Below are 19,867 nucleotides of genomic sequence, written 5' to 3'. Positions count from 1 at the left end.
CCCTCACCTCCCTGCCTCTCAGCCCAGGGCTAGCCTGGCCTTCTGGTCTCACTCCTGCCGGACAGAGGACTGAGGCCAGCGGTTCCCGGGCCTCCAGGTGCAAAGGATTCTCCAAGGGAGCATGCTGCAGTGCAGATTCTCTGGGCCCAGGCCCGACAGCTCTGAATCTCTAGGTCTGGAGTGGGGGGCCAGAAATCTGTATTCTTCCTTCCTTGCTTTTCTTTCTTTTCTTTTTTAAGATTTATTTATTTATTTTAGAGGGGAGGAGCAATCTTAAGCAGACTCCCCCCTGAGCGTGGAGCCCGATGACACGGGGCTCGATCTCACGACCCTGAGATCATGACCCGAGCTGAAACCAAGAGTCAGACGCTCAACCGATTGTGCCACCCAGATGCCCCAGAAATCTGTATTCTTAATACAAGCTGGAGGTTCAAGAACCCCAGGGGTGAAGGCTCTGGAGTAGCGAGACCTCCAGCCCCTCACAGGCTGTGGGACCGTGAGGTCCCCTCATCTCTGAGCCTCCCTTCCGTCAGCTGTAGAACAGGAATAACAGCACTATCCATCTCCTAAGGTAAACATGAAGAGAACTGGGAGTACACAAGAAAAAGGGTTGTCTCTCCCATCCAGGCTTTTGGTGCTACTGCGTGCCTCTTGGGATAGGCAGCTCCCTCCCTCTCTGCCTGGCTCTGACGGCAGGAGCCCCTTCCTCCCCTGCTGCTGGACTCCGAGGGGTGCCGGCGTATAGGGTCACTGGCTGCCTGCTCCCAGGGCGATGCAGCGCCTGGCCCATTTCCCCCATGCCCTGTCTCCCCAGCCTGGTCCCACCTGCTCTGAAATGGAAGGCTCTGAACTGGGGGCAAAGCTCCAGATTCTGGTGGGGTCCCTTAGGCCACAAAGATGAGGCGCAGTGCCTTGTTGGCATTAAATGAAGGGCCGCCTGGTGCAGGACCTGGCAGCCAGGGCTCCTCAGAGTGGAGGCTATGGTTACTGTCTTCTGGTCCTGGGCTGTGCTGGGTTGAGGGACCCTGATCAAAATGGCCACAGCCCTTCATGAAGGCTCACTGGGTGCCAGGCCTTCACTCCTGTCCCCTCAATGGCTCCTCACAGCACCCCATGAGGTGGCACTGTTCAAACTCCAGAAGCCAGGCCTTTCTGATGCCCAAACCTCTGTCCCTTCCTAAGGGAGCTCAGTCCACTCCCACCCCCATCACACTATCTTCCCACCCTCATCTGGCCATCTAGCCCTGAAGGATGTGGCTCTAAACAGATCAGCCACAGTGGCTGGGGTGGGAAAAAGGAAGATGAGCTGCCCAGAAGCCCCTCCGAGAGGCCCAGACACCTCGGCCCTCTCCTACATGACCCGGCTTGGGAGAGAGGGCTGGGATGGAGGCCCTGAGCTGGGGAGGGAACTGTGGTCAGAGAGGGGCTGTGGACACTAGAGCCCTAGGGGTCATCTTGGCCTTACAGTGTTTCAGACCTTCTGCCCCCTTGCAATGTGCCTAGCCCTGGCTGGGTGCCGGGGCCCCCCGTCGGGGAGCGAGTGAGCACATGCCTGAGCCGTACCAGGTGCTCTGGGCACTCGGTGGTGGCAGTCAGGGTCTCTCCCCGGGGCCGAGGTCTGTGTCTCCATATCCCTGTCCCCCGTCCTGCTGGGCCCTGGCTGGGAAGGGTGGGGGTCGGCCAGTGGACGGCCCTGCCTGGTGGAATGTGGATGACGCTGAGCCTTATCTGGGGGTCTTCACCAAGGTGGGGGAAGGGAGGTGCAGGGCCTGAAGCTGTTCTGGGCCTGGGTAGTGTCTGGATGACAACATGGGCAGGGGAGGGGCGCCTCGCAGAGCCCCAGGTTGGGGGTGCCTCCTGCTCGTGGGTGGTTCCCCTCCCCCAGCCCTTACTGAGGTCCTGCAAGTGGCCAACGGCAGTACCTGAGGCTTTGAATCCTCCCACGTGAGGCATGCCCTGTGACCATCCCCTTTCCCGTGTGAGACAGAGGCTCAGTAGGAGAAATGAACCTGCTCAAGGTCTCAGAGCCACTAACGGAGCAGGGATCTGAGCCCAGGGCAGTTCTACTTCAAAGCCTAAGTTCTTAACCAGCGCTACAGGCTCTCAGGAGGGTAGGGGGCCGGCCCTCCCTGTGGCTTGGCTTCCAGACTAGCAGGTGACCCTCTAGCATGGTGGAGGCAGCAGTGGCCTGAGCCAGCTGTCAGTCAGCAGGTCTCAACACCTGCCCTGCACCCTGTGACCTTGGCCAGGCCAGCTGGTCAGGCAATTGCTGAGGCCAGGGGATACCGCGAGGGCCAGGGATTCCCAGAGAGGTTTCTAGGCCCGAGGCGGCCGGGAGGAAGGACCGGGAGGGGGCCCAGCTCCCAGTCCCTGTCTTTGAAGTCCTCCATCTCTGGTTTCACCCGGGGATGGAGTTGCCAGACCCCTAGCAGGAGAGGTGGACGGGACAGTGGGAGGAGCACCCCCCCCGGGGGGGGAGGAAACAGAGCTGCAGAAGGGGAGACCCAGAGAAGACCCCCTCTCTGGGAGGGTGGGGGAGGGCTGAAACATGTGATAGGCTTGAAGGCTGTCCCAGTGTTAACTTGCCATGAGACCTCAGGCAAGAGTCTTCACTCTCGGGGCGCCTGGGTGGCTCAGTCGGTTAAGCATCTGCCTTCGGCTCAGGTCGTGATCCCAGGGTCCTGGGATCGAGCCCCGCACCGGGCTCCCTGCTCAGCCGGGAGCCTGCTTCTCCCTCTCTCACTCCCTGCTTGTGCTCTCTCTCTCTATGAAATAAGTAAATCTTTTTTTTTTTTAAGATTTTATTTATTTATTTGACAGAGAGACACAGCGAGAGAGGGAACACAAGCAGGGGGAGCCGGAGAGGGAGAAGCAGGCCTCCCGCGGAGCAGGGAGCCCGACGCGGGGCTCGATCCCAGGACCCTGGGATCACGACCTGAGCCGAAGGCAGACGCCCAATGACTAAGCCACCCAGACACCCCAATAAATAAATCAATCTTAAAAAAAAGTCTTCACTTTCTTGCTTGAGCCTCAGTTTGCTCTCTTATAAAATGGGCACGACAGTGCCTGCCCCAAAGGGGCTCTGCTGGGAGGGGATGAGCCAGCAGAGCGCAAAGCTCCCAGGGTCAGAGAGAGTCTGTCCTCTAACCCTACTGGGGCATGGACGGGGGGGGGAGGGCGCAAACATCCGGGTCCCATTCCTCTTCACGGAGACCCTCCTGAACCAGCCTCAGCTCCGGCTGTAGTTGTGCATGGGTTGTGGGATGTGGCTTGCAGAGCCCCGGCCCTCCTTCCATCCTCCTGAATACAGACAGGCCCATGCTGCTTTCTGGCTCTGGGGCCTGGGGTGGGCCCTAGGGTGGGGACGGAAACGTCCTGGTCCACCCTGCCTAGCCCATTTTCTCTCTTTACAGGAACGGTGTCTTCGGAGACCCCAAGTGTCTGTGCCTCAGCCCCGTGTGCTCCAGGGACTGAGTGCCAGGCTATGGAGAATGGTAGCTACACCTGTGGGCCCATGAAGCCCCGGGGCTGTGCCACCCAGCCGTGCCACCACGGCGCTCTGTGCTTGCCCCAGGGTCCAGACCCCAATGGCTTTCGCTGTTACTGCGTGCCTGGGTTCCAGGGCCCACGCTGCGAGCTGGACATCGACGAGTGTGCATCCCGGCCCTGCCGCCACGGGGCCACCTGCCACAACCTGGCTGATCGCTATGAGTGCCGCTGTCCCCTTGGTTATGCAGGTAATGGCCTCACATCCTGGGAGGAGGCCCATAGTGTCCATCCCATCAGTGGCTCAGGGTGTAAAATCACGCATTCAGCTTTGACTTTAGTATAGAGACACCCCCAGACATCCTGGAAGCTCCAGGGCATTCCGCTCTGGGTCTTGCTACAGAATGGATGCTTCTCGAGCTAACCTGGCTCTGGATGACAGTATAAGCGTGTGAGTGTGCCTGGTGCCTGACATTTAACAGATACCGGACAAAGGTTATTTCGGTCCCTTCTGGAGTTCAGTTTGGCGCTGGGGGTGGACACACCCCCAGGCATCCCTGGTGGGACCAGAGTGCAAGTACGCCTGGTTTGGCTTTAATGAGGACATGTCTAGACAGTCTTTCTAGCATCTACTCACTCCAGACCTGTGTCAGGCTGTAGTGTAGACACCGTCTGGCTCATCTGATGGTTCTAGAGTATGGACACCCCTGGTATGGTTCAGGTTGCAATGTGGACCCTCTTCCCCTCTGAGTAGCCCCTAAAGCTCCAGCAGAGAGACACTGGTGGTCTTGTTCAAACTGTAACATGAATGTACCCCAGGGATCCCTGCTGTCTCAAGTGGGTGGATAATGTATACACAAGGTATCCAAGGGCTCAGAACGCAGACTGGCATGCGTACATGCTGGTTCTCTCCTCCAGAGTATGGCCCTGTCCCAGTCCTATCCACGCTGTAATCAGAAGCATCCCGGAGCGACTGTCCAGAAGCCAGGAAGGAAAGGGCAGCTGGGCACAGGTCTGGGAGAGGCTACATCCAGGGCAGTGGGGAGCACTGCAGTATAGACACTCCTGGTTCTAGTTCAACCCTGAATTCAGACAACTCTGCTCTGAGGGCGGAAGGCAGTTTGAGGTCACCTCAGAGCAGGGGGTGCACACTGGGGGGGTGGGGGGTGGGGAGGGGGGCTGGGCCCCAGGGGAGGGAGCTCATAGTGAAGAGATGGATCTTGACACTTTGGAACGGACTCTGGAAACGGGTCCCACGTATCCTTCTCACCATTTGAGAGTCTCGGTGTCTGGAGTGTTAGTTGTGTGTGTGTGGGAGGTCAGGCGAAGGGCCCGTGTGTGTCTCTATCTGCGGATGTCTGCGCTCCCTGAATGCATCCGTGGGAACAGAGGTGTGTGAGTGCCAGCAGGTGTGTGTGCCAGATGTGCCCGGGCGCTCTGGGTCACACTTTCTGGGTGAGTTGCGGATGTGAGCGGGGGCAGAGTCAGCCATGACTCATTTCTCTCCTCCTCCTTCCGTTCGGAGCCAGGCGGGGGAGGTTGGGATTCCAAGCGGCCAGGGCCTGGCTCCCCCTGGCACAGAGGGTGGGCGTGGGACTGGGGCGGGAGGAGTGAGGGGTCACAGGAAGGAGGGGCTGTGTTTCGTGCTCACTGAGCTGGGAAGGGGGCAGGTTCCAGCTGGAGCCAGCTGGTTCCCTGGCCCCCCAGGACCCACCCCACGTAGGGGGCAGGGGCAGGGCCTCTGGAGTCCACCGTGACATGTGGGTCCCCGGATGAACTCAGGCAGTACATCCCCAAACCCTGAGATTTTCCATCTCCCTTCATCTGCACACATCTCCCCTGAGGGCCGCCCAACTGTCTCAGTTGCGCCCAGGGCTGAGGGGCTTCCCCGGACTTGGGGTTTTAGAAGCAAGAAGGTGCAGGGGAAAGCAGGAGGAGCTGGTTTCTCGCTGGGGCCTGTCCCTCCCCAACGGAATCCCTCTCTACAGTCTCTTCAAAGCTGGCAGAGTGAGCCTTCCACAGTGTAGACAGAATCGTGTAACTCAGCTGCTTCCAACGTTTAGGATAAGCCCAGATTGGGGCCCCCAAGGCCACCACAGCCCCCAGCCCTGCCTCACCTCACCTCCTCTGCTCTCTCCTTTGCTCTTGACCCTCCACGCTCCCCTTTCTGAGGGCACCATGTCCCTGCCCCAAGCTGCTCTGGACCAGTTCCCCAGCCTGGAAACCAAATGCTGGCACAGTCCCATCCCAATCTAGTGAATGCTTACCATCTTTCAAAAGGCTCTTCTTCCAAGAAGCCTTCCCTGACTCCAATTCCCCAGGCCAGAACCTTGGGTCTGGTTTTTAGGGGATCCACTTCACTCCCATTGCTGAGCTTATCACAGTTAAAAATCAGTCCGCATCTATGTAATAATTGACCTAATCCCGGTCTCCCCAGCTACACTGCTGTGAGCTCAGGGAGGGAGGGACGGCCGTCTGGTCTCTACCCCATTGCCGTTGCTGGCTCAAGAAATACCTGCCCTGGACGAATGGACCGATGGATTCTCTCGGCATCCTCGGGTTTCCGCTCCTTGTAGCCGTCTGAAGCTGGTTTCGGGTCGGCCTGCCTGAGCCTCTTTCGTCCTCCCTCTGGGTGTCCATCTGTCTGTCTGTGTCTCCGGCCCTGTCCAGGGGTGACATGCGAGGCGGAGGTGGACGAGTGTGCCTCGGCGCCCTGTCTGCACGGGGGCTCGTGCCTGGACGGCGTGGGCTCCTACCGCTGCGTGTGTGCGCCGGGCTACGGGGGCACCAGGTGCCAGCTGGACCTGGACGAGTGCCAGAGCCAGCCGTGCGCGCACGGGGGCCAGTGCCACGACCTGGTCAACGGGTGAGCTGGGTGAGCGGGCGGCCGGTGCCCCGACGCGGGGGGAGGAGGCTGCACACAGCCCGGGGCCGCGGTGGTGGGCAGGTGGAGGCTCGGGCGTGCTCAGCCGGCGCCCCGCGCCCCACTCCAGGTTCCGGTGCGACTGCGCGGACACGGGCTACGAGGGCGCGCGCTGCGAGCAGGAGGTGCTGGAGTGCGCGTCGGCGCCCTGCGCGAACAACGCGTCCTGCCTCGAGGGCCTCGGCAGCTTCCGCTGCCTCTGCTGGCCAGGTGTGTGCGTGTGCGTGTGCGTGTGCGCATGCGTGTTTCCGCTGCCTCTGCGAGCCAGGTGTGTGCGTGCGTGCGTGTGTGTGTGCGCGCGCGCGCGTGCGCATGCGTGTTTCCGCTGCCTCGGCTGGCCAGGTGTGTGTGCGCGTGCGTGTGTGTTTCCGCTGCCTCTGCTGGCCAGGTGTGCGTGTGTGTGCGCATGCGTGTGCGTGTTTCTGTTGCCTCTGCTGGCCAGGTGTGTGCGCGTGCGCGCGTGTGTGTATCCGCTCCCCACGGGGCGCAGTCTGGGGCGGCGGGGAGGTGTGCGCCGGGGCTCACCTGTCCTCGGAGCATGTGCATGTAGCTGCAACTTCTCTGAACTTCACTTTTGCGGAGTTCTGCAAAATAGGGCTAATCGTAGCACCTGCTCCTGGCGTTGTTGCGAGGAGGGTAAAGGTGTAAAGCCCGTGAAGCGTTGACACGTGCAAAGTGCTCAGTAGTACTAGCAATAGTAGTAATAGCACACTGATGAAGGTGCCATGGTCATTCGTACCGTCCTCGGTGCATCCGTCCCTCACCATATCCGTGAGCATATTCTGAGCTGTCGTTCCAGCCTGGCCTCAGTGGAGGGGGTCTGCCCGGTGACCCCGTGTGACCTGCTACCCACGCGCGCGTGCCCCCAGGCTACAGCGGCCAGCAGTGCGAGGTGGATGAGGATGAGTGTGAGTCGGGCCCCTGCCAGCATGGGGGGCAGTGCCTGCAGCGCTCGGACCCAGCGCTCTACGGAGGCGTCCGCGCCACCTTCCCAGGCACCTTCAGCTTCCGCCACGCTGCCGGCTTCCTGTGCCGCTGCCCTCCGGGCTTTGAGGGTGAGTCTCCTTCCACCCTTCCAGGGAAGCAGGTCCACCAGGGTGTGGGTGCGGGGGGGAAGGATGCCAGGGCTCCGCTCGAGGCCTGGCCCTGCCACATATGTGCCACCCGCCTGAATCAGCACGTCTCACTGGGCCTCAGTCTCCATAGCTCTAAAACGGGCCCTTCCAGCTCCAGTGTGGTTCTGAGGGCCCGGGTGGGAACCATGGCTGGCCCTCTTGCAGGGGACGAATGTGGCGTGGATGTGGACGAGTGTGCCTCACGGCCATGCCTCAACGAAGGCCGCTGCCAGGACCTGCCCAACGGCTTCCGGTGCCACTGTCCAGATGGCTACACAGGTGCGGGGGTGGGGGTTGGGGCGGGATGGGCGCCAGGGCAGGGCAAGGGCAGAGTCGGTGGGCCTGGGGTGAGAAGCTTCCTCCGGCTGATGCGTGGAGGCTGGATTGATGGGGACGAGGAGAGCAGGAAGGAGGTGGGTGTGCTCGTTGGGGTGACAGCTAAGAGGGGCTGAGCGGGAACCCGGGCGTTGGAGGTGAAAGTGGAGGGAACTAAGTGAGTTGAGAACTATTTAGGGGGGACACTCTGGAGGCCCTGGGGGTTAGTCCAGGCATGAGTGGGAGGTGTCAGTGATGCTTCTGCCCTGGGGGGGATGCTGGGTGTCCGTCCTTGCCCATACTGAGTGCGAGTGTCTGCGGAGCACCCACAGGGAGGAGCCAGGGTGGGGGCCGGTGGTCCAGGGTCTGGCGCCCAGGAAAAGCCAGAGACGGGGGTTCGGGAGTACAGTCCTGGCAGCTAGGACCACGGGTGGCCAAGACTGTCCAGGAGAATGTGTGAGGTGATGGGCAAAGAGAACCCTAAGCACCTGACAGCCAAGGGCCGGGCAGAGGCCAAAGGGCCGGCAGGAAGAGGACAGAAGAGGTAAACGGGGGCATCACACATAGAAGGGTGAGCTTGTCCTCTAGGAGCTGGGGCCTGTGGGGCGGGAGTTGGGTTGCAGAAAAGCGCTCCCTGCCTTGGGCACAGCAGATGCGTAGACACGCAGATACCCTTCCATGGACGCTGGTGAGCCCAAAGCACTCGTCACATCCTCCCCGAGTGTCCCTGCCCCCTCTGGAATGCGTGCGACACTTCCCCCGTGTCCGCCCGCATTCCTGCTTGGGCACACGGGCTCCTCTCCCTGGCAGGCTTCCTGGGCACTGGCTCCCCCCCCACCCAGAACAAGGAGGTGGCGATCACCCCCCTCCCTCCCACCTCAGCGGCCCAGACATGCTAGGCTCAGTGTCCCTCGCCCTGGGGTGGCCGCCGGGGAAACCCATCGTCTGCCCCTGTGGGCTGAGACTCCCTGAGTCCGGCCTGGGAGCATGGCCTTGCAGGCACCACAGCGGGCCCACCACGGCGTGCGCTGCCCCTGAAGAGCCTTTCTGGGCATTTCGTTCCCTCCTCATCGCACCCCCATGAGGTAGGGTTCTTACAGATGAAGTAACGGAGGCTTGAGAGAGGGGGTGTCGTTCCTTGCGGTTCACCAGTGTCAGCCAGAGCCCAGCTCCTCCCCCAGCTGAGCTCATCTGATGGGTGACAGGGAGGTCAGATCTGAGGTCAGGGCCTGGGAGGGGAACCCCGACCGTAGGGCTGGGCTCCTTGCCACTGTCCACCCCCATCCTCCCTTTGGGTCGTGCCGGCCTGGGGGAGGCCAGTGCCTGGCATTCCTGAGCTGGTTCCGAAGGAGGCGGCCAGTCAGGCGGGGAGCTCTGCTCCCCCGGCCCACGACCCGCCCGCCACTCTTGGCCATCCGTGGGGAAATGCGATGGGGCCGTGGGCTCTGTGGACTTTCCCGGGGGTCCTGTGGCTCCTGGCAGGTATGCAGGGCTGGGGCCTTGGGCAGGATGAGGTGTGGCCGGCTGTCCCCAAAAGGAGGCTGTGGGGTTTGGGGGCTGACTGGGGTCAGGATTCAAATCCTGGTGGCTTCTCTGGGCCTGGGCTCCTCCAGCTGGGGTATGGTGGGAAGGGCTGGCCTTGGATGTTTTGTGGAGGCTCTGGCTGAGCTGGGGTTGGGCTGTGGCCTCTTGACCCAAGCTGTGGCCAGAGCACCTGTTGTGGGAGCTTCTGGAGGGGAGGGTGAGGTGGCCCCTCCATAGTCAGCATGGGGTGCTAGGGCAGAGGGACTGGGGGATGGAGCCTAGATGCATACATCCACCCCACTCCCTCCTCCATTTTGGCACTCTGTCCACAAAAGCCATGCCAGGCCCTTTGCTGGGCACCAAGAACATATTCAGGCCTCCAGAGGAGATCTCAGCTGAGTAAACAGATTCTTTCAGTACAGGGTTCCGGGGAACTGTGTCTGGGAGTGGGCAAGGAGGTGGGAGTGACACAGAGCTTAGGGTTGGAAATCAGAGAAAAAGCCTCCTAGGGGCCTGGCCCTTTGAATTTGGGCTTTACAGGATGACTAGGAGTTTGACCGGCAGGGTAAGTGAGGAGAAGGCATTCCAAGCAGAGGAAACAGTATGAGCAAAGCCCCAGGGAAAAGTTTTCCAGGAAATGCTTGGGGGAACGGGCAGTTCAAGGTCTGGAGGGAGCAGGGTTGAGACTTGAGGGCCTGGTAGGGCCCAGACCCTGAGGGATGTTGAGTGCCAGGGTGAGTGATTGGACCTTAAGCAGCAGGGGAATCTGGCCAGGCGATGCTTTAGAAATAGGCCTCTGGCTACTTAAGGAAATGGATGGTAGAGGGGTTGAAGGCAGGCAAAGTAGAGGACGCTAGACCTGGACCTGTGAGCTGGTGAGGCAGAGGTGGGGTGGGAGAAAAGGGGAGACCAGCGAGTGTTTAGGGGATGGAATCCATGGGGCACGGAGACCCACCAAATACGGGAAAGGAAGGGGTATCTTGGATTCCAGCCTCCGGGGACTTTAGGGGACCATGAGAAATCCTTTGGGGATTGGGAATTCGTTCAGTTGCTAGATGCTGAGATCCCCAGCCCAAAAGGCATGTAAGCTCTGCCTTGAGTGCTTCGTTCTTGCCTTGAGTGCTGAGCCTTGGTGTGGTCTCTCCCGAAGGCCTGGCATGTCAGGAAGATGTGGATGAATGCCTGTCGGAGCCCTGCCTCCACGGTGGGACATGTGATGACACTGTGGCGGGCTACGTCTGCAGGTGCCCGGAGGCCTGGGGTGGGCATGACTGTTCTGTGCGGCTCACCGGCTGCCAGGGCCACACTTGCCCACCGGCTGCCACCTGCATCCCCATCTTCAAGGCCGGCATGCACAGTTATGCCTGCCGCTGCCCACCTGGTACCCACGGCCCTTTCTGTGGCCAGAATACCACCTTCTCTGTGGTGGCCGGGAGCCCTGTGCAGACAACCGTGCCAGCTGGCGGCCCCCGGGGTCTGGCACTGAGGTTTCGCACCACACTACCTGCTGGTGCCTTGGCCACGCGCGCTGATACCCAGGACAGCTTGGAGCTGGCCCTGGCAGGGGGCACACTTCAGGCCACCCTCTGGAGCCACGGCAACACCACCGGGCTTACCCTGAAGCTGCCGGACCTGGCTTTAAATGATGGCCACTGGCACGGAGTGGAGGTTTCGCTGCGCCCGGCCGTCCTGGAGCTGCGGCTCTGGCATGAGGACTGCCCTGCCCAGCTCTGTGTGGCCTCCGGTCCTGTGGCCTCAGCTCCTGTGGCTTCCGAAGCGCTGACGCCTGCCAGGTTCTGCTCTGCCCAGCTGGGTGGCACAGCCTTTGAAGGCTGCCTCGAGGACGTGCAGGTGGACGGGCACCTCCTGCTGCCCGAGGACCTGGGCGAGACTGTCCTTCTGGGCTGCAAGCGCCGTGACCAGTGTCAGCCTCCACCCTGTGCCCATGGAGGGGCCTGCGTGGACATGTGGGCTCACTTCCACTGCAAATGCCCTCGGCCCTACAGTGGTCCTACCTGCGCTGATGGTGAGGAGCAAGGCAGGTGGGCCCCCCGTCACCGGGGCAGGGAGTGTGCCTTCCCCTAGCCCACAGGCCTCACACCCAACACCCTCTCTCCCTGCAGAGGTTCCTGCTGCCACCTTTGGCTTGGGGGGCACCCTGAGCTCTGCCTCCTTCTTGCTCCACCAGCTGCCAGGCCCCAACCTCACCGTGTCCTTTCTCCTTCGTACTCGGGAACCTGCTGGCCTGCTGCTCCAACTTGCCAACGACTCAGTAGCTGGCCTAACAGTATTCCTGAGCGAGGGCCAGATCCAGGCTGAGGTGCTGGGCAGTCCTACTCTGGTGCTTCCTGGGCGCTGGGATGATGGGCTCCGCCACCTGGTGACGCTCAGCTTCGGGCCTGACCAGCTGCAGGGCTTGGGGCAGCAGGTGCACGTGGGTGGGAGGCTCCTCCCTGCTGATGCCGAGCCCTGGGGTGGGCCCTTCCGAGGCTGCCTCCAGGACCTGAGACTCAATGACCTCCACCTCCCGTTCTTTCCGCTGCTGCTGGGGAACTCAAGCCAGCCCAGCGAGCTGGGCAGCAGGCAGTCCTGGAACCTCACCATGGGCTGCGTCTCCGAGGACATGTGCAGTGTGAGTTCCCCGGGAAGAAGGGTGGCTCCCTTTCTCAGGGTCTACCCTGCATCTCTGAGGGTTAGCACGTCCTTCTGGTGAGGAAAATGGCGGGAGGTGAAGCACTCTGCCCAAGTTCCCACTGCTAGAGAGTGGCAGAGCAGGATTAATCTCTCTGGCCCAGCTGCTCTTGCCCTCTGTGGGCCCCATACCTCCCTCCCCAGTCTTGGTGTGAGACAGACACCCAGACCCATGCAGAGGGCTGCCTGAGCCTTTCTGTAGGAGCTGCCTGGGGAACAGGGACATCCTCGGGTCCATGGACAAAACACCAGCCTTGGCATTGGAATGGCCTGAGTGTGAACTCTGGCTCCTCTATTTCCTGCCTGGATGAGCCAGGCAAGTGGCTTCTCTCTGAGCCTCAGTTTCTTTATCTGTAAAATGGGGACAATAGTGACTTCCTCTCTATGTGTTTGTGAGGAGTTAATGTGTCTGTAGTAGGTGCTCAGTGAAGAGCCACTACAGTGATGGTTATGGTAGGATGATGCTAGCCCCAGGCCTGAGCCAATCCCTGCCCTGATTTTTCTGCAGCCTGACCCCTGTCTCAATGGTGGAATTTGTCTCGTCACCTGGAATGACTTCCACTGCACCTGCCCTGTCAACTTCACGGGGCCGACGTGTGCTCAGCAGCTGTGGTGTCCTGGCCAGCCCTGCCTCCCACCTGCCACCTGTGAGGAGGTCCCTGGTGGCTTTGTCTGTGAGTGTGTGCTCCGGGCAGCCCACATGCTGGGTTCTGGACACCCAGGCTGGGTTAAGCCCTGAGGGCTCCTAGGCAGTGGACCAGGATGCCAACAGCCCCCAGTGTGGGTAGGCCACTGCATCCAGAGGGACAGGTTTTCTGGAGGAAGACAGCATTCACCAGGTTTCCAAGGACAAGTAAGACTGACTGGGCATAGGGGAGGACATTTTAAGGAGGGGCAACAGCATGTGCAAAGATCCTGGGGTTTATAAGAACAACTGAATCAGTTACGGGTGTTGGAGTCGAGATGTTGCCAGGAGGTGCCTTGAGAGGTAGGCCAGGCAGCTCAGAACTTTTCCCCAAGGGCAGTGGGGAGCCATGGGATGGTTTTAGGCAGGAGAGGGACATGATCAGCATTTTAGAAAGGTGACTGCATTTTATTGAAATGCATGATCAGCATTTTAAAAATCTGCATTTAAGAAAGATGACTGCAGTGAATAATGAGCCTCAGTGATGAGACTGAGCAACTCCACTGAAGAGGGAAGGGGGCAGAGGCATTATTGTTGCCTGGTCTGTGACCCGGAGGGTAGGGTGGGTCTCCCCAGCGCCGCAGAAGCTGGTTCTCGGAGGTTGGGAATTGTGAGCGGTGGAAGCCACGGCGGTGGGGGCGATGGTTCCCGGCATTGAATGATGGGTGGGTGGGTGTGCCCCCTAGAGATGGGCGGGGGCCGTGGGGGCGGCAGGTGTGTCACCCACGGGCTCGGCCCGGGGTGGGTGCCCGTGGGCCCTTCCCCCACGCTCCCTCTCCCCGCAGGTGTGGCCGAAGCCACGTTCCGCGAGGGCCCCGCGGCCGCCTTCAGCGGGCACAACGCATCATCGGGGCTGTCGCTCAGCGGCCTGTCGCTGGCCTTCCGCACGCGCGACTCCGAGGCCGGGCTGCTGCGCGCCACCGCGGGCGCCCACGCGGCTGTCTGGCTGGCCGTGCGCAACGGCTCGCTGGTGGCCGGCGTTCGCAGCGGCTCTGGCCTGCCCGGGGCAGTGCTGCCGGCGTCCGGGCCCCGCGTGGCCGACGGCGCCTGGCACCGCGTGCGCCTGGCCATGGAGCGCCCGGTGGCCGCCGCGTCGCGCTGGCTGCTCTGGTTGGACGGGGCGTCGGCGCCCGTGGCGCTGCGCGGCCTGGCCGGCGACCTGGGCTTCCTGCGCGGCCCCGGCGCCGCCCGCGTGCTGCTGGCGGAGAACTTTACCGGCTGCCTGGGTCGCGTGGCCGTCGGCGGCCTCCCGCTGCCCCTGGCGCGCCCACGACCCGGCGCGGCCCCCGGCTCCCGAGAGCACTTCTCGGCCTGGCCCGGGGCGCCCGCCCCACGCCTCGGCTGCCACGGCGCGCGCGTGTGTGTCCCGTCGCCCTGCCTGCACGGCGGCGCCTGCCGCGACCTCTTCGACGCCTTCGCCTGCGCCTGTGGCCCGGGCTGGGAGGGCCCGCGCTGCGAGGCCCGCGCCGACCCGTGTCGCTCGGCACCCTGTGCTCGCGGTCGCTGCCACTCACGCCCCGACGGCCGCTTCGAGTGCCGCTGCCCGCCTGGCTTCGCGGGCCCGCGCTGCAGGTGCGGACGGCGGGGGGGGCGGGGGGCGGGTAGCCTGGGCCCCAGGGGCCCGGTGGGTTCCCGGGGCGGGGGTGGGGTGGGGCACCCAAGTCCATGGGCTCCGCAGCCGCAGCTCTGGTTCTGTGGACCAGCCACTTCCCTTCTCCGAGCCTCCGTGCCCTTGTCTGTGAAATGGGAACAGCAGTCCCCTAGCATTGCCAGATAAAACCCAGATAAGTTTGAATTTGAGATCAATGACGCTCCGGGGGGGGGGGGGGGGGTAGGGGATGGGGGATCCCAGAGCTAGATTTGGAAGCAAACCTGGAGGCTTCCCTGCCTGGCCGCCTCCGGGCCACCGATGCTCATCCGCATTAGTCCCGTGAGGATAACGGGGCCAGAGTGAGCCGGGTGGAGGCTTTGATGCTCCCCCTTTTCAGTCTGGTTTGGACTCCCCTCTCCAAGCTTGGCTTAGAGCCAAGCTTATGGAGGGTTGTCTGGCAGAGGCGTGACTCCCCCACCCCCAGGAGGAATGTCAGGCCCAAGTTTTATGTTTAGGAACATGCTTGTGTTCCGAGGAGAGTCCGGACATTCATCAGCTTCTCAAAGACCTCTGAGCATGGGGAGCCGGTCCCATCCAGGCTCTGGAGGTTGTACACCTTGTTCGGGGTGGGGCTGGAGCTGCAGGACAGCCCTCTTCCCCCTCCCTTCCACCTCAGATGCCACTTCCATGATCGCTATCAGGGTCCATGGCAGGTGGGCCCTGAATCCCACAGCTCAGGTGGCCAGTGGTAGCCCCAGGGGCGGGGGGGCCGGGCCGGGTCCCCAGCCTGCTACCCCCGGTGCAGCCTCTGTGCTTTCTCCCCAGGTTGCCTGTCCTGCCGGAGGAATGCAGCCTGAACTTCACCTGCCTCAACGGTGGCCCCTGTGAGGGTGGGCCCCAGGGGGCCAACTGCAGCTGCCAGGGGGGCTTTGCTGGCCAGAGGTGGGCCTGGGGGCCCCGGGAGGTGGGCCTGGGACCTGGGCGGGGGGGTTCTGGGTCCCCTCCAGGCAGGGCAGGCAGGGTGGGGTGTGGATCCTTGCTCACCTTCTCAGCCCTCACCGTGCTCACAGTGCCAGATGGCCCACCTCTGTCGCTTGAGTTCTTTCCTCCCGGGGTTCCCAAGGCCATCTGTTATGCCATCATGGGGGGAGGCAGCTGCCTGGTGGTGCTTCTGAGAGCCTCATCCTCAGGCCACCTGCATCGGGACTGCCCAGGGAGCCTGTAAACGGGCAGGTCCTGGGCCCACTGTGGAGAGAGGGTGTCCCCATCCTAGGCAGCTGCCCTCACACAGGCTCCCCGGCGCTTCTGACTGGGCGGGCCATTGTCCGTCGTGAATGCTGGGGCAAGGGGCGGGTGGTGGTGGAGGTCACAGTCGGCCTCAGTCACCCAGCAGGGCCCTGCCGGGCCGGGGACCATGCATGGCGACCGTGGAAGGACACCTGCGTGTTTGGGGGGGGGTGTTGAGAAGCTAAAGCAGATGGGGGAACAGGAGACCGCACAGGAGGGAGCAGCTTTCCGAGCCTCGCCGTCTCTGCTTCCCAGGTGTCCGATCCCCTGTGAGGCCAACCCCTGCTTGAATGGCGGCACCTGCCGGGCGGCTGGTGGGCTGTATGAATGTATCTGCAGTGCCAGGTTCTCAGGCCAGTTCTGTGAAGTGGTGGTGAGTGATGCCAGGGGGGGCTTGGCGAGTGCCCTGTTTTGGACTTTAGTGAGATGATTTTGGGGCTGTGGGGGTGCCTAAAGCCCTTGTGGTGCTGTTTTCCTGGACCAGCTCTGTCGTGGGGTGGGGAGTACTAAGGGCCGGAGACTCAGGGCGGGCCTGGGAGGCCCCACCATCCCTCAGTGAGACACTCGGGCTCTGCCAAGTCCTTTCTGGGGCCAGGACTCAGGACCCACAGGATCCTGGAATTCTGGGATTTCGGCTGGTGGATACAAGAGCCTGTAATCTCCAGTGGTTTGTGGGCCAGGATTCTAGAGTAGGATTTGGAGAGGCCGCGATTCTGAGCCAGAGCAGCCAGGGAGGCTCAGCTGAGCAGGGCCCCAGTCGGTGGCGGCCAGCAGGTAGCTTGAGCTTGAACCTCCCCGTTGACCACCCCCCTCCCCACCAAGGGGCGGAACCAGCGCCGCAGGCCCAGTGGGCAGTGAGCCCACCTGGGTGCTGGTGGGAAGCCTGGGGAGGAGCCTTGATCTCCACAGGCTTCTGGCAGCCCCAGTCATAAACCCGCAAATCCCCTCTGCTTCTGGGGAATGTTTCCTTTCAAGTTGAACTTTACAGCCTCTGGTTCCCGCCGCCCCCCACCCCCCCGCCGCCCTCCTCACAGGGCCAAGGGAGGAAATGACTTTACAGCTCTCCCAGAAGTACCCAGGGGTAGAGGCTGGGGATGGCCCATTCCGAGCTGGTATGAACTTTTCTCTCCAGCCCTGGGTACCTTTCCTCCTTCAGGACTGGGTACTGGGACTTGGGACCCAGGTCCCAGTGGGCCGAGAGGCTTCACAGGACAGAGGGAGGGCCGGTGAGTCTGAGACCGTAGGGCTCTGGAAGCTGGGAATTCTGTGATTTGGGGGTTTCGAAGTTCCAGGCCTTTGATGGGGGCATCCTAGTTCTGTGACTGGAGATGGAGAGGTTTCCTGGGCTCCCCAAAGCCTGGTCTCAGTCTCCCTAGCCGGGCACACCCTGGTGGATTCTGAGCTCACCCTCAGCTAGGCGACCCCACCTCCCGCTCCTGCCCTGCACAGGCCACCTGGCTGGGGAGCCTCTCCTACTTACTGCTGCCTGAGAGGCCTCCCACTGGGGTTAAGCGTGGTCTCCACAGCCACTAAGAAACCAGACCACCCTTTGGGATGGGGAGGGATCAAGTCCCCACCGCCTCAGACTGGATGAGTTTACTGCAGGGAGGCTGGGTGGCAGGGCCCACTTTGGCCAGGGAAGGAAGGGCCTGCAGCTGCAATTCAAGGCTGAAGGATGGTGGCGTGGGCATGGCATGGGCCCTGGGGGCAGACGGAGGAGACTGCCAGTCCTGGCTTGCTGGTCATGTGTCTGGGGCATCTGGGCAAAGCGTCTGTTTTCTCCTTTACTCCTTACCGACTGCTACCAGGCAAGCCCTGCTCTGGGCACTTGGAATTTACTGGTAAACAGAATAAAGCAAAGATTCCTGTCCTCCCTCCCGGGAGTGACGGAGGACCCCCACCCCTGTTCATTAGACCATTGTGAAGTTTAGGTACCCCCCCCCCCCGCCCGCCCGCCCGCCCTGGCACGGACCCCGCGGCCCCAGCCCTCATTACCGCATCTCTCGCAGAAGGGCCTGCCGCCGTCCCTGCCATTCCCGCTGCTGGAGGCGGCCGTGCCCGCGGCCTGCGCCTGTCTCCTCCTCCTCCTCCTGGGCCTCCTGTCAGGGGTCCTGGCGGCCAGGAAGCGCCGCCAGTCCGAGGGCACCTACAGCCCCAGCCAGCAGGAGGTGGCCGGAGCCCGGCTGGAGATGGACAGTGTCCTCAAGGTGCCGCCAGAGGAGAGACTCATCTAGGCCTGCCCAGCTGCCGGCTCCAGCACCCATGAGGTCCCAGATGATTTCTACCCGAGGACCCCAGGAGGCCGCACCCCGTGGCTGGCCTCCTCCCGCAGCTGCGGGGCCCAGGGTGTCTGCTGGTGAAGCGTCGCCTTAGCTGGCGGCCCCTGCCTCTGCCCCATTGTGGACAGGAGAGGGGAGCACTCAGGGAAGCCGGCGGCGGCGGGGGGTGCTGCTGGCGAGGCCGTGCCCTGCACCACTGGCCCCGCCGGCTCTTGTCTCCGCAAGCACATCGCTGTGCAGGGGAGGAGCACCCGCGGGCACACACGGTGTCCCTGGGGGACGGGGTTCATGGGCATGTCTGTGTCTCTGCTGTGGGTGCACGTGATCCCACGGAGGGGTGACTGGGTTGGGGGGGTCCCCTTCCCAGGCCCCCAGCTCCGGCATCCTCTGCAGCTCTGGAGGCTCTGGAGGCTGCCCCCATGCTGGAGGCAGCTGGGAAACTGGGGGGGTCACGAGCCCGCGGCCCCAGAGATGGGACGTGTGGGAACACAGAGCGTGTCCGGGGCAGATCTGCAGGAGCGGAGGACCGGCTGCCCGGAGCTGTCGCCCCTTGCCGGGGGTGGGGGTGGTGGTGGCAGCCTCTGCCTACCTCACGGGGCAGCTGTGAGGATCAGCGACGGCAAGGGGGAAAGAGCTCTGGGCCTCAGTGCCGCTGGGCTCTCTGGGTCGCTCTTTTAGGTTTCAGGAAGGGTTGTCAGCCTGGAGCTGAGAGAAAGTGGGGGAAGGGGCTTTCCTGGGGGGGGCAAGAAGGCCAGAGGATGAAGGAGCAAACCCCCTGCCCCCCCCCCCCGCCAGCCCTGTGCTGACCACCTCATTCTCCAGTGCCCGTCACCTCTCTAAATGGCTGTGTATGTGTTGGGGTGGGGGTGGGGGGGTGGGATTCAGGATTCGCAGAAAGCCCTCAGAGTTGTTTGCTGAACTCAGCAGATGTTGGCACTGCCTCTTTGTGTCGGGGCTGGTCCTGCAGACAGACACGGATGCAGAGGAGGAATGTGCTTTGCTTCCAGTCCCTTCCCTGGCAATGCCATCCACAGATCCCAGAGGGGCATCTCCCCCCCCGCCCCCCAGTGCCTGGCCTCCTCCTAGTCTCATGAAGTCCCTTCCTCCCTGATCTCGACACATGCCCTTCCGTCCTTCCTGTTTCTCAGGCCAGTGCCTCCTGTGCCAAGGCCAGGAGACCCCTTTCCACTTTTAGTTGACTTTACCCAGCTCCCCTCAGGGTCTCACCAGCTTCCAGAGGCAGAGGCCTCAAAATCTGAAGTAGAACCGTGTGGTGATGGGGGGTAAGGGAGCATGTGGGTGGCCAAGACTGAGGGGTTCAGCCGAGGCTGGGACAGGAAGTGCCCTGAACACTAGGGTAAGAGGCTCGCTTTGTCCTTATCCTGTACAAGGCGGTACCTTTCCCCCAACTTTCTCCATCATGACTCCTGGGAAAGTGGGGGAGGAAACATCTGGTGCCAGCAACTTAGCCACAGCCGGTGCCTTGGTGATTTTATTAAATCAGGGATTTGGCGAACCTGTGTTCTTGCAGACTCCTCTAAGACACATGAAACCCCAATAAATAAAAGCAGTGCCATTTTATTGGGGAGCCCTATGTTGTCCTCTCTCACTCCTAAGAGCTCTGGCACCTGTCCTTTTCAAGGGCAGCCAGGGGAGGGGGGCATGACCAGATGATGGGGGACTGGGTGTGTTTAACACCACCTCTGGGTCCAGATCTCCTAACACAAACACTCAACAGAGCTGCTGGTTCTAAGGCTCTGCCCTTGCTAATGAGAGATCTATGGGGCTGAATTTTCTGCTGTTCTCTTGAACTGTTCCCTGGAGTCTGGGCACTCTCTCAACACCATCTGTGACCGGCAGCCTCACTCCATGGACTGTCCAAGCCTGTGCATGCTTGTGACCAGCTCCCCCCGCCCCCGCCCTGCTTGGGACAGGGAAGGGCCTGGGCTCAGAGGCTCAAATGGAAGAAGC

General features: G+C 62.2%; 1 protein-coding gene across 3 annotated transcripts in view; it reads left to right on the top strand.

Moving 5' to 3' along the window:
* The window catches only part of CRB2 (crumbs cell polarity complex component 2), a 23,690-nt gene extending 4,198 nt beyond the window's left edge, over positions 1 to 19,492 (top strand). The window contains exons 2-14 of one of the 3 annotated variants that reach the window (XM_073905761.1): positions 259 to 571; positions 3,414 to 3,737; positions 6,157 to 6,352; positions 6,480 to 6,619; positions 7,279 to 7,464; positions 7,690 to 7,803; positions 10,514 to 11,389; positions 11,487 to 11,995; positions 12,563 to 12,728; positions 13,525 to 14,311; positions 15,156 to 15,272; positions 15,873 to 15,990; positions 17,627 to 19,492. In XM_073905761.1, coding sequence (XP_073761862.1) covers positions 3,485 to 3,737; positions 6,157 to 6,352; positions 6,480 to 6,619; positions 7,279 to 7,464; positions 7,690 to 7,803; positions 10,514 to 11,389; positions 11,487 to 11,995; positions 12,563 to 12,728; positions 13,525 to 14,311; positions 15,156 to 15,272; positions 15,873 to 15,990; positions 17,627 to 17,851 — 3,687 coding nt within the window. In that variant the 5' untranslated portion in view covers positions 259 to 571; positions 3,414 to 3,484 and the 3' untranslated portion in view covers positions 17,852 to 19,492. The remainder of the gene's footprint in view (positions 1 to 258; positions 572 to 3,413; positions 3,738 to 6,156; positions 6,353 to 6,479; positions 6,620 to 7,278; positions 7,465 to 7,689; positions 7,804 to 10,513; positions 11,390 to 11,486; positions 11,996 to 12,562; positions 12,729 to 13,524; positions 14,312 to 15,155; positions 15,273 to 15,872; positions 15,991 to 17,626) is intronic. The other 2 variants (XM_073905760.1, XM_025888667.2) reach the window with 2 other exon arrangements.
* Positions 19,493 to 19,867: the final 375 nt, after the last annotated feature.

Source organism: Callorhinus ursinus, unplaced genomic scaffold (assembly GCF_003265705.2).
Source record: "Callorhinus ursinus isolate GAN/ISIS: 27379988/994484 unplaced genomic scaffold, GSC_fseal_2.0 scaffold24, whole genome shotgun sequence".
NCBI classification, from domain to species: domain Eukaryota; kingdom Metazoa; phylum Chordata; class Mammalia; order Carnivora; family Otariidae; genus Callorhinus; species Callorhinus ursinus.
The sequence above is the reverse complement of the archived record's forward strand: the minus strand, read 5'-3'. Positions and strand labels throughout refer to the sequence as shown.